Source organism: Mastomys coucha, unplaced genomic scaffold (assembly GCF_008632895.1).
Source record: "Mastomys coucha isolate ucsf_1 unplaced genomic scaffold, UCSF_Mcou_1 pScaffold8, whole genome shotgun sequence".
Classification (NCBI taxonomy): Eukaryota; Metazoa; Chordata; class Mammalia; order Rodentia; family Muridae; genus Mastomys; species Mastomys coucha.
This window is the reverse complement of record NW_022196914.1, coordinates 6718693-6734226: the sequence shown is the minus strand read 5'-3', so window position 1 is coordinate 6734226 and position 15534 is coordinate 6718693. Positions and strand designations below refer to the sequence as shown.

General features: G+C 40.1%; 1 protein-coding gene across 2 annotated transcripts in view; it reads right to left on the bottom strand.

Moving 5' to 3' along the window:
- Nucleotides 1-15534, bottom strand: part of Agxt2 (alanine--glyoxylate aminotransferase 2) — a 46089-nt gene that overhangs the window by 6411 nt on the left and 24144 nt on the right. For both annotated transcript variants that reach the window (XM_031360029.1, XM_031360028.1), the window contains exons 8-12: nt 11076-11176; nt 10469-10561; nt 7467-7599; nt 6200-6291; nt 200-349 (exon numbers count right to left, since the gene is read on the bottom strand). In XM_031360029.1, the coding sequence (XP_031215889.1) occupies nt 200-349; nt 6200-6291; nt 7467-7599; nt 10469-10561; nt 11076-11176 (569 nt within the window). The remainder of the gene's footprint in view (nt 1-199; nt 350-6199; nt 6292-7466; nt 7600-10468; nt 10562-11075; nt 11177-15534) is intronic.

Here is a 15534-nt window from a genome sequence, read left to right as displayed (position 1 = left end):
CTCAGGAGAGCTCTTTTCAGTATACTCAGCTTACTTCCCCTTAGCTTTCTTCCTTTTCTGTAGACCTCAGAAGTGTATTGTGTATAGTAACTCATAGCTATTCGCAGTTTGAATAAGTTGTAAACATTAGACCCTGTTAGCTTTCTATATTACCTGCTACTGGCTCCAGGCAGTCACTCAACCAACAGCAGATCATTACCTTGTCTTGAACCATCTCTATTCCCACCATAAGGCCTTTGCCTCTGACATCCCCAACGATGTCAAATTCATCCCGAAGCTTAGCAAACTTCAGCAGCATGTAGGTGCCAACTTCTTGACTGTTTTTCTGGAGATTTTCTTCTTCAATCACCTGTCGAGAGACAGGCCTAAATAATCTTATAAGGCAAAAGTTGGAGGTTTGACAGAGAAGCCCAGAGAGATAAATGCTCATGGTCCTCTTTACAGTAACTTAACTAGAACAAACAGGACCTAGAACATAGCCTGGTGTGCACATACCATGGGCCGAATAAAAATCTACTGTAAGGAATCAAATGATCTTGGTAAAGGGGATTTCCCTGAACCTGCTCACCTTTAGAAGCAAACAAGAACTTAAGAACTATCAGGAATATGTACTTTACAACTTGGAAGTTTGTTTTTCCAGGTTTTGTTTAGTGTTGGCATACAATGAGGAAGACAGAAAATGAACCTTGGAAGGAATCCCACAGATGCCTTTCCCGTAGGAGAAAGTGACCTTCCCAGGCCACACAGGAGTTTTCATAGTCCAAATTCTCCAGTATAGGGGCCCTGGACCCCTTATCTGAGCCTCATGTATAACCACAGCTAGGGAACCTGAGATATAGAAAGACTTTCACCCAACTCCCACTTACAGTGGACACTTGTGATTGGTTTTAAAAAATCTTAACTTAGTTTTTTTGTTTGTTTGTTTTGTTTATTTGTTTTTTCCCTGTGTACATGTGTTGGGACATTTGTGGAGAGCAGAGGATAGCTTTGGGGGTCAGTTCTCTCTACATGGTGCAGATACTAGGGATCCAACTGAGATGTGCAGGTTTCACAGCAGATGCCTCTTCACCTGGAGAACCGTTATAACCAGCTATAGACACCTATGATCCTTGACAAGACACATACGTATTTCATCTGTACTTAGCTAGTAATAATTGTGTGATTTCAGGACGATCTTGATGTTTTAAAGATGAATTGACTCACCCAAACCCTCCTCATCCGAATTTGTTTGGATGACCTAATACTGAAAAAAAAAAAAGTTGGACTCTGGCTAGAGAAGCAGATTGACTAACTACAGATATTCCCCTGCCTGTAGGTTTAGATTTTTTAAAACCTACTTTAATAAGGGCTTTTTAAATGTTTTAACCTCCCTTTTAGCTCACCACCCACCAGAGTTAGTGGAAAGGAAAGAGTAATAGGGAAAAGGGGGTGTGTGGACCTGTTTAGAAATAGGTTTTTGATTTGTTTGTTTGTTTGTTTGGGTATGTTTTACTGTACAAAGTCATGTGGTGGTCTGACATGCTCCCAAAGGGGGTTTTCTGGTTTTGCTTCATAGTTTTCATGTGTACTATTTTTTTTTAAAGTTTTGGGGGAAAGCTGACAATTCTCTTCTGGTAGAGAAGATTGCAGAGTTGGTTATACACTTAGAGAGTTTGTGGATAGAAGTAAAAGTGCTTGGAAAACAAGAAGGGCTGGTGGGAGAAAAACAGCTTTGCTATTGGTTCACCTTGCTATTCTTTGCTGGTCTTTATTGAGCTTTGCCGACACTAGTCTTTGCTGATGATGCTCTGGCTTTGGTTTATCTTGCCTTCTTCACTTATAGTGACTTTGTAGAGAAAAATGCACCAAAAAACTTATGTTGATAGCCCAGCAGCTTCTTATTGCTTTGATGGACTTGGGCTCATTGGCCTTGATTCTTCTGGATCAAACTGTGATTGCTAGTTTGTAAATGGTGTTTGCAAGCCAAGATCTAGTCATGTCACTTTTAGACATATTCCCAAAGGATGTTTCATTCTACCACGAGACACTTGCTCAACCGTGTTCATTGCTGCTCTATTCACAACAGCCAGAAATTGGAAACAACTTAGATGTTCCTCAAGAGATGAATGGATAAAGAAGATGTGGTACATTTACATAAGAAGTATTACTCAGTGGTTAGAATAATGACATCATGAAATTTGCAAGCAAATGAATATTACCCTGAGTGAGATAACCCAGACTCAGAAAGAAGTATGATATGTATCCACTTATAAGTGGATAATATTTTGTTAAGTCAATGATAACTAAACAATAATGCATAGAAGCACAGAAGGTAGGTATATAGTAAGGGACTCAGGAGAGAAGGAACAGAGAGATCTTCCTAGGAATGGGAGATAGATTAGATAGCTATAGATGCTCCCATCTATAGCTGGTGATGGACTGGAATGGGAGGATAAAGTGACAAGGACAAGAAAGAAGAAGACGAGGGAGGGAATACAGGAAAGACAGCTAAATTTAAGGGCCATTTGTGGGGTAATGTGGAGCCTAACACATTAGAAAGCTTCCTAAAATATATACAAATTTTAGTCAGTCTTAATGAAATTGCCAAAATAATGGACAGACAGTCCCAAATGGTCATCTCTTGTCACCAAATGGTGCTTCCAGTACCAGGATTGACTTACATGTAATTGAGTTGTTGGCAATTCTCAAATACGCGCGCGCGTGCGCACACACACACACACACACACACACACACACACACACACACACACTCATCCCTAGCATAGTTAAAACACAATCTTGAAATCTTAAACAGTAAAGGAACTGCTGGAAGTATCACCATCCCTGATTTCACATTATAAAACAGAACTATAGTAATAAAGCCATGTGGTAGTGGCATAAAAACAGACAGAAATACCCCAAACAACTCAGGCTGATTCCAAGACAATAGGTTGCTCTCAACAAACTGACAGCAAGGCTCCATTATTGAAGATAACACCCACACAACTCATTAATCCTGGAGAAGTTGAGCTGATGCCTACTTGGAGCCTTCACCTATACATTCTTTGGTACAGAAAGATACTCTGTATGCTACCAATGGAGTAATGTAAATACCTAGTCACAAACTCTTTGATCTACAGTAGTGTCCTGCCTGCAAGATATGCTTAGTGCAATGGTGGTACAACACTCATGGGAGTAACTAAGCAATACTGATTGGACTGAGGCCCACTCCAAGAAATGGAACTCATACTGACACTGCTTGGGTGATGAGAAGCCTGAGACTAGATAGCCCAGGGAATGAATATGTATACGTATGTGTGTGTGTGTGTGTGTGTGTATGTATATATTACAATAGCCAGACATTATGCAGAAAGGCAGAAAGTGAGATACCTAAACAAGATGTCTCTATCCAATTTCTCCTCTCAGGCACAAGTGAAGTTGATCTCTCTCTATCTCTCTCTAATAATATATATGTGTATATATATACACATATATATATATATATACATACATATACACATATATATACATATATATACATATATATTCTCTATAAATGCAAGTGGATGGTTCTCTGTGTCTATATCTATTTCTTGTGCCTTTTCATAGGCTCTTTTCCTTCTGTTTGTTTTATCTTATTCCAATGTGTTAACCTTTTAAAATCTTATACATTTTATTTTATTATTATGCCTTAGAAGCCTTTGTGTTTTCTAATGAGAGACAGAAAAGGGGAGAAATTGGTAGGAGTAGGAGAGGAAAGCATAAGCAGAATGTTATTCTCAGAAGAAAGAAAAATCAATTTTTAATAAAAGGGGAAAAAAGCTGGCAGTATCAATAACAACAAATAAAGTCACATTTCTTCTTATTCATGTCTCCTGACTTAATCATACTTTTTAAAAAGATTTATTTATTTATTTTATGTATATGAGTACATTGTAGCTGTACAGATGGTTGTGAGCCTTCACGTGGTTGTTGGGAATTGAACTTTTAGGACCTCTGCTTGGTTTTGTCCCCACTTGCTCTGTTCAACCCCGCTCACTCTGGTCATCCCTGCTCACTCCAGTCAATTCTGTTTGCTTAGTCCCTGTGCCCTCCAGTGCCCAAAGATTTGTTTACTATTATACATAAGTACACTGTAGCTGATTTCAGATGCACCGGAAGAGGGCATCAGATCTCATTACCATTACTGGTGATTGTGAGCCACCATGTGGTTGCTGGGATTTGAACTCAGGACCTTTGGAAGAACAGTCGGTGCTCTTACCTGCTGAGCCATCTCTCCAGCCCAACTTAATCATACTATAAAATAAGTATTTAATCAGCAATAGTGGCTTTAACTTCTTTATTTATATCTAAAATAGTTTTATATTTCTTAGTAGGTGAGTTATACTCATAGTTCTAAATAAGAAGCACAAAGATGTAATCAGTAGAATGAGTTGTACTGACCCCTGATCCCTAGCCAAGTCTCTCTGCCTATAACTGAACCTTTAAAAACTCTTTAGATGTTCTTTCAGAAACATGCTGTACTTGTGTTTTTTTTAAAGATTTATTTATTATTACACATAAGTACACTGTAGCTGTCTTCAAACGCACCAGAAGAAGGTGCCAGATCTCATTACAGGTGGTCATGAGCCACCATGTGGTTGCTGGGATTTGAACTCAGGACCTTTGGAAGAGCAGTCAGTGCTCTTACCCACTGAGCCATCTCACCAGCCCCCCATGCTGTACTTGTTTAAACAAAAGACATTATACATTTTGGTAAGGACATTTTATAAAAAAAAAAAACCTTCTATTTTTCTACATAATAATAGTTTACTAAAGAAAAGGATGTGGGATAATTTATCACTAAGTCGATTCTTCACAACAATAGTAATTGGTTCTCCCCTGGGGACTGTGAAGAACAGCTCTTAACCCCCATCAAAGAAGCTTCTTTTTCTGTTGTAAATGGCAATCAACATCCATAACTATGCAGTGCTCAGTTCTAAATGGGACATCTGTATCACTTGAATCTTCCCTTGAAGATTCAGGGATCATTGTGGAACAAGGGATGACAAGATGGTAAGAGCCAGAAGGAGCATGTGTTTGCAAGGAAACTGTAGTTGCTGGCCATGATAGTGCCATTGCATATGTGGACTCATACTGGCTGAGACTGTATGCACAAGACCTGCACATAACAGAGCCAGTGAAAATCCCAGAATGAATGGAGGAGAAGCTCAACTCTCCTATTTGAGGAGATATTGACAACTGCTGGCTGCTTGGGGAGGGAGAGCCAGTTTTCTTTAGAAAAGGGGGCCCTGGGATACTACCCATGATCCAATGCATGGTCCCACAACCATGCACATATAGGCATCACTAAATAGACTCAGTGAGGTAGAAAAATAGCCCATGGAGTGGGGAAGAAAAATATGTGGGAGGTTATAGGGAAGTAATTAAAATGGAGAAGAAAGGGGGTGAATTGATTAAAATGCATTATATGCATGTATGAAATTCTCAAACAATAAAAATTATTATAAACTTGCCTAATATTAAGCTAAAAGATCATGATAGGGCTGAGAAGTTTTCTCAGAGTAGCCAGATTTCCCAGATAAGATCTCCTAAAACCTAGTTTATCTATAGTTCTTTCATTTGTGACAACAGAAGAAAGAAAAACAGCCATGGCATGTGCAAAAATTAAAATGGTGAATAGCTGTTACACTGATACATCAAACACTACCCAGAAAACAAGAAAAAAAACTGCAGTGTTATCACCTGCATAGGGTGATTCTTTACATTTCCCAGGCATGTGAGGATGATTATATATTATCTCTCATTCAGAACTCCAAGCACCCAAAGTAGCCTTTAAAAAGAGGGGACAGAGAATATTAACTGGAGACAAAATTTAAATTGGTGAATTACTGATTAAATTTCTACTTTACCATTGCAATATGATAGAGTTCTGATAAAGTGTGTGGCTTATAAATAGTTACTTAGGGTGCTGGAAAGACAGCTCAGTGGTTAAGATCACTGACTGCTCTTCCAGAGGTCCCGAGTTCAATTCCCAGCAACCACATGGTGGCTCACGACCCTCTGTAATATGATCCAATGCCCTCGTCTGGTGTGTCTGAAGAGAGTGACAGTGTACTCACATACATAAAACAAATAAATTTTAAAAACAAACAAAAAACCAAAAAAGAAATAGTTACTTAGTACAACCAGTGAAGTTCACGTAAGGAATGGGACAGACCTGAAGCACAGCAGATCCGATGGCACAGGCCAGGGGACTTCCTCCAAAAGTGCTGAAGTGATTTAAGTGTTTAGCCAAAGACTTTGCAATTTCTAAGGTTGGAAAATAAAGGTGGTTTAAGTGACACATTCTTACCCAGGGTGTCTCATCATTACATTGGGACTACATGCACTTTCGTCTTATAATGACATCCATTATTTTCCTTCTTCACTCATATAACAGTGGTGGACTGAATTGTGTCCCCTTAAAATATGTATGGTTAGATGCTAGGACCAAGAATAACTATGTTTGGAGACTGAGTCTTTAAGCTGGTCATTGAAATGAAGTGGACTTCAAAATTAGGGCCGGTATCCCACAGGACAGTGTCTGTCACAGTGAGAGACTCTAGAGTGCTCTCCATTTCTCTCTGGTAAGCACACCTAGGGAAGGTCATTTGGAGAAGTGATGAGAAGATGGCCATCTGCAAGGGCAGAAGAGAATCCCAGGCAGAACCCAGCTCTGCTGGCACTCTGAACTTGACAGCCTCCTCATCGGTAGGAAGAGAAATATCTGTTGTTGTGCCATTGGTTCATGGAATAGTGCTTCTTCAGTTTGAGCTGACTACTACAGTGGATAAGGAAGCTGACCTTCCTTACTTAGTGAGAAGGTGACAATATAATCTTCAATGTATTACGCAAATTAGAAAGCACCTTAAAACTTGACTGGCAGGGCTTTATATAAGCTCTTCAGTTAACCACACCTTTTAGTTCTTCTACTCTTGAGATTAAGACGGAGGCATGATGGAAATGACCTCATATGACCTACTCAGCAGCACAGTTATGAATTCTGTCAAGGGTCAAGGGTAGTTCATTACATTGTTTGGGTGAGGGGACACTGCCAGAGAAATCTGGACCTTGAATGTGTAGTTAATGCCATGGAGATTCCAAATGACCACAGAAGAGTCTCTTTCAAGAAAAGATTCTTTTGGAAATTTCAGGGGTTTCTTTGGTAACACATTTTCTAACTCTCTTCTGTATGAAAGAACTCTGACTTTAATTACAGATAGAAGAGGTTGCCTTCTCTCTAGCGAGATAGGGATGGCTGCATCTCTTCCCTCTGCTCCATGGCCTGGCAGACAACACTGTTTTTTTTTTTTTTTTTTCATTCACTTAGACAATATATCATGCGGTCCCCACCACTGCCTCTAGCCTCCACATACTGAAACCCATGCTTTATACCATTGTATGGGGTGAGGGGCCCAGGAGCATGAGCATGCTGCACATTCTACCTGGAGTGGTCACAACTGCTGCCATGGGGAAGCCATTTCCAATCCCTTTAGCCATGGTGACAATGTCAGGCAGTGCATCATGTGTTTGGAAACCCCAGAAGTGAGAGCCCAGCCTTCCAAAGCCTGTCTGCACCTGGAAATAGATTCAAAGCAAACAAACAAGCAAACAAACAAAACCCAAACAACCAACCTCCAAAAACAAAACCAAGAAGCATCGGGAAGCTTCCAGTCTCTGCTCAGTTCTCTTTCTTTTTCTTTTTTCTTGTCTCTCCTTGCTCCTTCTGTATCTTTGCACTCTCATGGACAAAGCCCTATATCCATGTCTGAGGTTAGAGGTAAGAAAGCCATCTCCTAGCTTTGTGGGACTCTGAAATATTCTTTGTGTCTTTTGAATCTCTGTTAACTAACCTATCACAGAGAAATAATCTTACTAACAAAGCACCACACAGGGCTGCTTGACAGGTACATAAATAACAGATGCAAAAGGCATCAGGATGATTAACCCTCCTTATCAAGTCTCTCCTGTGCATAGGACAGCTAGAAAGAAAAGCAGAGAAACTGGCTCAAGCTCCCTTCCCCCCTCTGGAGGAAGCAAGAGTAACTCTCTGTGCAGTAGGGATGCTTACCACCCAATGAGAGAACAGTGTCTTCTTATCTTCGTGCATTCTGAGGACCTAGCTGAGTGAGTGAGCTCAGGGTATAACTGCTTTAATCCAGAACTGGCCGTACACTAAAAGTTGATCATAGTTTTTGTTTACATCATCTCTACTCTCATTGACTTATGTTTCAAATCTACCTCCATCACCCTAAATCCCAGTAGGCTCTGTTCAAAGTATTCAAGGCACATGGCCTCCAGAGGGTCTCAATAGAGTCTTATTACCAATGTATGAGTCTAAAGGCAGGAACCCATTCCATCACACCCCTGAGTTAGATTCTTAGTATTTGTAGAAGGAAAGAAATCACGACAGAAAAATGTCATGGACATCTCCAGACAAGAGCCTTTCTTGTTCTCCATCTCTGTGTCTGCCTGTCTCTCTCTACATATAACCACATGGCAAGGTGGGATGGAGATCTGAAGCCCAGTCTTAGATGCACATCAGACCAAGTTTCTTTTGAAGAATTTCTCCTCATTTACCTCTATTCCAGGTTGCTGCAACCAAGTTCTTGGTAGATGTTAGGTGACTGTGACCAGTATAGGAGAGGGGCTGATTCCAAGGGTTATTCTTAGGTGACAGAGACCAATATAGCAGAAGATCTGAGATGTGCGAGTCTGACAGACCTGGCCTGAATGCCCAAGTCTTTACTTCCTAGCAATAGGCCAGGGGACAAGCTGATTAACTGGCCCAAATGAAATAATGTAGGGATTTCATATAGTTTGTCTTTGTCCTGTGTTCTTTTTTTTCTTATTCTATCTAGTGGCATAAAAATGGCACAGATAGTGAAACAGAACATTTCCTGGACAATACACAAAATTGTGCAGGAAAAAAAATACGATCAGTTGCTTGAGAACCATGAGTTTCCTAGGGATGGGTGCACAGTAGAACAGATGGGTCATTCTGTAGTCATAAATTCTAGTGTCAATGGGGATGTAGGGCTCACAGTAGGGAGTGTCACAGCTGTGGCTGTGGCTGAGAAGGGCTGGGACAGTGGGTTCCTTCTCTGTCTGTTATTATCCTGTTAGTGGTTAACAGCAGTCTCTCTTAAACTTGCAAGTTCTTGAAAGCCATGAAATTGGGGGCAGTGAAGGAAAAACAAGAGAAGGTCATGAGAGCACATCTCTTGGAAAATTCTGAAGTTCTGATTTTCTTTGAATTCAGCCTACCTTCCTTCTAATTAGTCTGATTGTGAAAGCTTTGCTGTGTGTGGATCCCAAGGCCAAGGTTTGTCTTCTTTCTTGAAATAGCTAATTTCAAACTGATTGAATGTGGTTTTCCTTTTCCTTTTTTTTTTTTTTTTCTAATAGCGGATTACCTCCCTTCCATTGGAACCTTGTTGAGTTCGATAGTATGAGGAAGGGAGGAGGAACAGAATAGGAAGAACTCACTCAAGATGCTACTGTACATACAGCCCTGGCACTGGTATACTCTGAGCCTGACAGAGACCCGGCCACACAATGCTAGCAATTGCTAGATTTCTGCCAACAGAGTAGCCCAGCATGAACTGTAAGGGAATTTTAGTTGAGGAAACAGGCAATAAAGGCAAGTGAGATGGCAAAAATAAGAGACACATAGGTTTTCCACGTGCCATTGATGGGTTAAACCACCAGTTCGTGTGATCGTGATGGGCAGAGGTGAGTTGGGAGGACTGTGGCTTTGGTACCATCCTCTTGTCTTTAGACAACATCTCTAGAACTATTCTAAGTTGGATAAAATGTTGCTTTATTTGATATTCTGCAATCCAAGGTATAATTCTAAATATGACAGCTGGAGCCCACAAGGCTGGCGAGTGTTATGTCCTTCAAAGTGTCCCCCTTGGGCTCCTGAGGACTTACTTCATGTGGGCTGCCTATACTTTACAAGTTTATACTAGCTAAGTCAGAATGTCTGCAGTGGTACCAATCTTCTCATACGGTGGCTGGTGCTTTACTTTTTTTTTTTTTTTTTTTTTTTTTTAAATCTATCTGACATCACTTTGGCAAACATTGGGATGAAAACTTGACTATGATATTAAATTTCTTCTGTGGATTGTCAGGGGTCTGGCAACAACTCTCAGAAGGAGGAGTAACAAATAATGACAAGAATAAAAGTATGCTGGGTAGAAGCATCACCTATACTTGCTAGCAACGGTTCGATAAAAGGCAGCTTGGATGCTTAAGTTCCCTTATATTTGTTAACCTAACTAACTTTGTAACAAGGCAGCAGAGGCTCCTTTAGCCTCTGACCACACTCTAGAGTTCAAGCACTTGCTTTCTGCCCGAATTACCAAAGAGGGCTCCATGAGGTCACTTCTTGTATCTGGCCTGCTCCTACTGCACTAAGTTGCTCACAGATGTCAACACTCACTTCATCTGCAATGCACACACCTCCCCTCTCTCGGACCAATGCAAAGGCTTCCTTCAGAAACTCCTTTGGGTACTGGACAACACCATTCACACCCTGCAAAAGATCAAATCAGAAAATCTTCAGAGTTGGCAGGAGCCCTGGCTCAGCACTAATGAGAATAGATTGTTATCTTCATCACCATGACGTCAATGTTATCAACTGAATGAACAGCCTGAAGAACTGTTCCAACCGGGACTTTTGTACCAGGCCTCCAGGGGGAAAAGATGTGAGTATTCTTTCCTGAGGTTAGAAACAAGGAGGCTTGATGAGTTAAAGATAGGCTTCCCTGGACAGTGTGTGTTAAAAAGTCAAAAAATCAAAGGATTTCTTTTCTTGAGGACTTTAGGAATTCAATGGCTTCACTTACTTACCTGTTCATCTGTTCACTGTGGGAATGAAGGGGATGCATTTTTGAAGGCCAACTGAAAATTAGTTTTTTTAAAAAACGGAACCAAGAGAATGAAATGAATTGAATTTGGAGAGGAACTTAGAAATGGACACTTAATTAATTTGGAGCCAAAACTATGATCATGGAAAATTCAGAGAGATACTAAGTTTGTGTACCCACTTGAATTGGCTCTGCAAAAAATCCAGCAATTGACGTGGCCACAGAAGTGTTCAGTGTGTCTTTGAATTGTTCGATATACCGTTCTTTAGCTTGGCAGCAGTCTGCAGCAAACACACACATACATACACAAGTCACAGCATTTGATGTGGAATCCGGAAGAAGGGGGGGAAAACACAGAGAATTGAGAGCAGTCAACTGTCTGGAGGTCTTCAGACTATGATGAGCTGGGAGCCAAGGGTATTTATCTCTGAAAGGGAGGACATTATGCAGGAATGACTTTATGAGGACAGCTGTAAAGGCATAAACAAACTACTTCAATAATCCCATTTGTGGGAGGAACACATTGAAGTATCATCAAGTCTAGTATAGACAGCCATTTCATCTAAGGACCATTCTGTTAAATGGATAGATCTGACTCAAGTGTTATTGGGTGACTTAAGGTATTCAAATATAACTCTACTGTTTATTGCCACTTAGTCTGATGCAAGCTTTTAAACTGTAAAGTTATTTTGCATTCAGTAAGTAAATATGCTTATATAATAATCAGAATTTAGTCTAAAGAGGATGTGTTAGAAGCAGATAAGTTTTCTTCATGGTAGTTCTTGACTCTTGACTCTGTGTCTCTTATTTATAAACCTCTCTCCCTTAACTGAGGGCACATTATTTTTTGAAATCTATGACTATGCCAAGTGTCTAGTACACTGCAGGTGCTCAGCAAGTTTCTAAAGAATTAGAGGGAAATAAATGGTAGATACTGTGACAGGTCTGTGATATACTGAGCAATTTTATTTGACATTCTTCTCTGGATAGGGAACCAACTGCTGTTCAGGGAATGTCTTTCATAGGCTAACCCCCTCTTTGGCTGGGTTGAACTAATGATAAACTTAGCCCCTGAATTTGAAATGTCAGTGACTATTTATTACTACTAAAGGGCATACTCACTTAAAAATTAAAACTGCTTTTTCATTTTGTAGAGTTTCTTAAGTACTGCATATATTTTCAAATTTGTATTTACTATTTAATTTTCTTCAAGATCATGAAACATCCACATTCCATTGTCTGACCCTACTACTTCATGAACATTTTGTGGTCCTTTTCTAGAATGTTGAGTTTTGTTTCCTTGTGTATTAGTTTTCACTATGGATGGCTGGTCCTTGGCATTTGTGAGTATTCTATGAAGCCTAGAATGACGTAGGTACATCAGAGTACATCTCTATTTGCAGCTTCCAGCAGCACAGGACATTTTTGCCTCAAATTCAGCTAGGGGTAGTAGAGTTCAGAATGTAAACTTCAGATGTGATTCTTAGTGAGTCTCCTCTACTTCCCAGTGGGAGGACCTTGCTTTGCTTCTCATCTCCATAAGCTTCCAGTGCCTTTATGTCTCATCAACCCATGTATGGAGTATGACTGCTTGGGACTTCAGGGAGGCTTCCACATTATATCCTGTTTTGTGAATGTGCCCTAGAACTTGTTATTTCTCCCCTGCCTTCTGAAGAACCTTAAAACCAAAGCTCAAGACCTTCCTATTTGCCAGGTACACTCAGGGCAAAGCTGGCTAGAGTGGCTTATGACCTACATGTATTTCCTTTTCTCCTTTTTTTTTTTTTTGTTTGGTTTTTCAAGACAGGGTTTCTCTGTTTAGCCATGGCTGTCCTAGAACTCACTCTGTAGACCCAGGCTGGCCTCGAACTCAGAAAGCCACTTGCCTCTGCCTCCCAAGTGCTGTGATTAAAGGCATGGCCACCACTGCCCATTTGATTGTTTGTTTGTTTTTTCTTTTTTCTTTTTGACCTACATGTACTTCTAAGAAAGCCTCCACTAGTATTAATTTTTTTTAAAAGGAAGCCATAATGTAAACATTTAAAACATCTGTAAAATTTTTAGTCGGGTAATGGTGGTGCACACCTTTAATCCCAGCACTTGGGAGGCAGAGACAGGCAGATTTCTGAGTTCGAGGCCAGCCTGGTCTACAGAGTGAGTTCTAGTCCTGTTCTAAAAAAAAAAATTTTTAGAAGTTGTAGTATTGGTCAGAAAAATCGAAATCTGTCATTTAAAGTCAGTATTTTCAATGTGTTACAAGAGAAGCAGATTAGAATTTTGTACATGTATTATTATTATTATTATTATTATTATTATTATTATTATTATTATTTTAGAACAGGATTCCTGGCTGCTCTGGAACTTCCCTTGCAGACCAGGCTGGCCTCACAGAGATCCACCTGTCTCTGCCTCCTAAGTGCTGGAATTAAAGGCCTGCACCACCAGTGCCTGGCTTAAAATCTCTCTGTCTCTCTGTCTCTGTCTGTCTCTCTGTCTCTCTCTGTCTGTCTCTGTCCCTCTCTCTCTCTCTCAGGTTATTATATAAGTGCTTTGCCTGCATGTACGTACACCACATTGACAACTGTTGCCCTCAGAGGTCAGAAGAAGGTGTCTGACCCAAGTCCTCTGGAAGAACAGCCATTGCACTTAACTGCCAAGCCATCACTCCAGCCCCTACAACTCCCTTTTAAAAATGTGCCTTAGAGCAAATTGTGACTTGTAGTCTATATTTTTGCCTAATAGTGTCTATGACAAGTGCTATTGAACTGGCAGCATCTATTTCTTGCAGTGAACCATTTCATGTTTCACTAGTTTTCATAGTGAAAATTCCCATCGAGAAGAAAAGCGGTCTTCTGGGCACAGGGTTTCCCTTTACCCACACGGTGATTTCAGCCTGACCTGACGGCTATGTGCTCTTCTGAGCACAGGGTTTCTCTTTACCCACATGGTGATTTCAGCCTGACCTGATGGCTATGTGTGAAAGAGTTTCTTTGTTTGTGCAATGTAGGGAAGCACAATCCAAGTTCCCTATGTTTTTTTAATCACACTTACTATTAGTTTAATTTTAGGTATATTTTGGATAATAGAATAGTTCTTTCTGGGTTCGTGTTTGGCAACATTCAAAAGTGACATGCTTGAGTTTAGTCATATGAAATTTAATTTCAGACATGAACTTTGATAGTGAGGGTGTGTTTAACATTTTATGCATAATTTTTAGTTGTTCTCAGATGGAGGTAACCCAGAGTATCTATTTGTCATATTAAGTAGCAGCTATCCATCCATTCCAAATGTCTCAGAAGTTACATGCTTATGTTCCCACCCCACTTCAAGATGCTGGAAACATCCCTGATGGAGGTGATGTTTCATCCTCAACTGCAAGCCTTAATACACAGAGAAACAAGCAATAAGATCTTCTGAGTGGGAGAGAACACAAAGAGACAGAACATTACTATGGAAGTTTACTAAAGCTCTATGAGCCACCATCTATGTGTGCCATCTTTGGATACAGAATCTATCCAGGAAGAACAAAAGCAAGATGAGTAGTAGTATCTACACATGGCTGAACTTTAAACATGTTTATTTACAGTCATAGTTTAGCTCTCAAAAGTACCACAACATCTTTAAACTTAAACTCAAATCTATGCTCACAGAAGGGATGGAGAGGAAGATGTGGGAGGTGGGAGGCCTCAGGCCATCTCATGTGAAACCACCTCAGGGGTCTACGTGTGGAGACAACTGCCATCCTACTATTTGCTTAGACATATGCATGCAGCCTGTATCTTGAAGACTAGGGAAGACAATTCCTCAACAATTATAGCAGAAAATGAATCACAAAAGTGCATTTATATTCCAGCTTCACTAAAGAGTAAGAAAAACATCAAGTTGTAAGGATGCTTGTGACATTTAGAAAAGCATTGTTGACATAGATACTTGATATCTTTGGAACCAAATTCTCTATTTTTATTAGGAAAGGAAGAGACAAGAGCATCATATGGCTGTAAAAGATATATCAAAGACAAAGAAAAGGCCTGATTTATGGGCTTAGCAAGCTCTTTCTGTAACTATGGAAATCATTACAGAGCAAAGTCAGCTTGAACTGCTTAAGTTTGGGTAAAATTGTATCATAGAAAGATTTTGCTTGAGTTTATCCTACACACTTCATATGTTTTACACTCACTTATCCATGTGTTTGGTGGGAAGAAGGGCAATCTACTGTGTTTTCTCCATTTCATATGTGTTGCATTGGCTTATTCCTGTAATCTGGTCAGGCCTCCTATGTAGAGAGAGAGAATGTATTGATGTCCTTATGGCAACATCAGGAGCATGTGGATGCTCCGTTGGATATCATAGCAGAGTATCTACTCTAGAGACTACATTGGTATTGCAGGAAAAGGTAAGCAAAGTGAGAAACCAAGAAAGATGAATATTAGTAAGGAAAAAAGAAGAGTTCCTTTCAAAGAGGAGAGAATGGCACAATCAATGCCATCTTTGGGGGAATGTAAGGACAGTGGGTGATAAGAAGTCAATTCTATCATAGGGTAGTCCTGGAAATCAGGGCTTAGAATGTATCTTGTAACCCAATCACAAAAGAACAAACACAGTATGCACTCTCTGATAAGTGGTTATTAGCCCAGAAGTT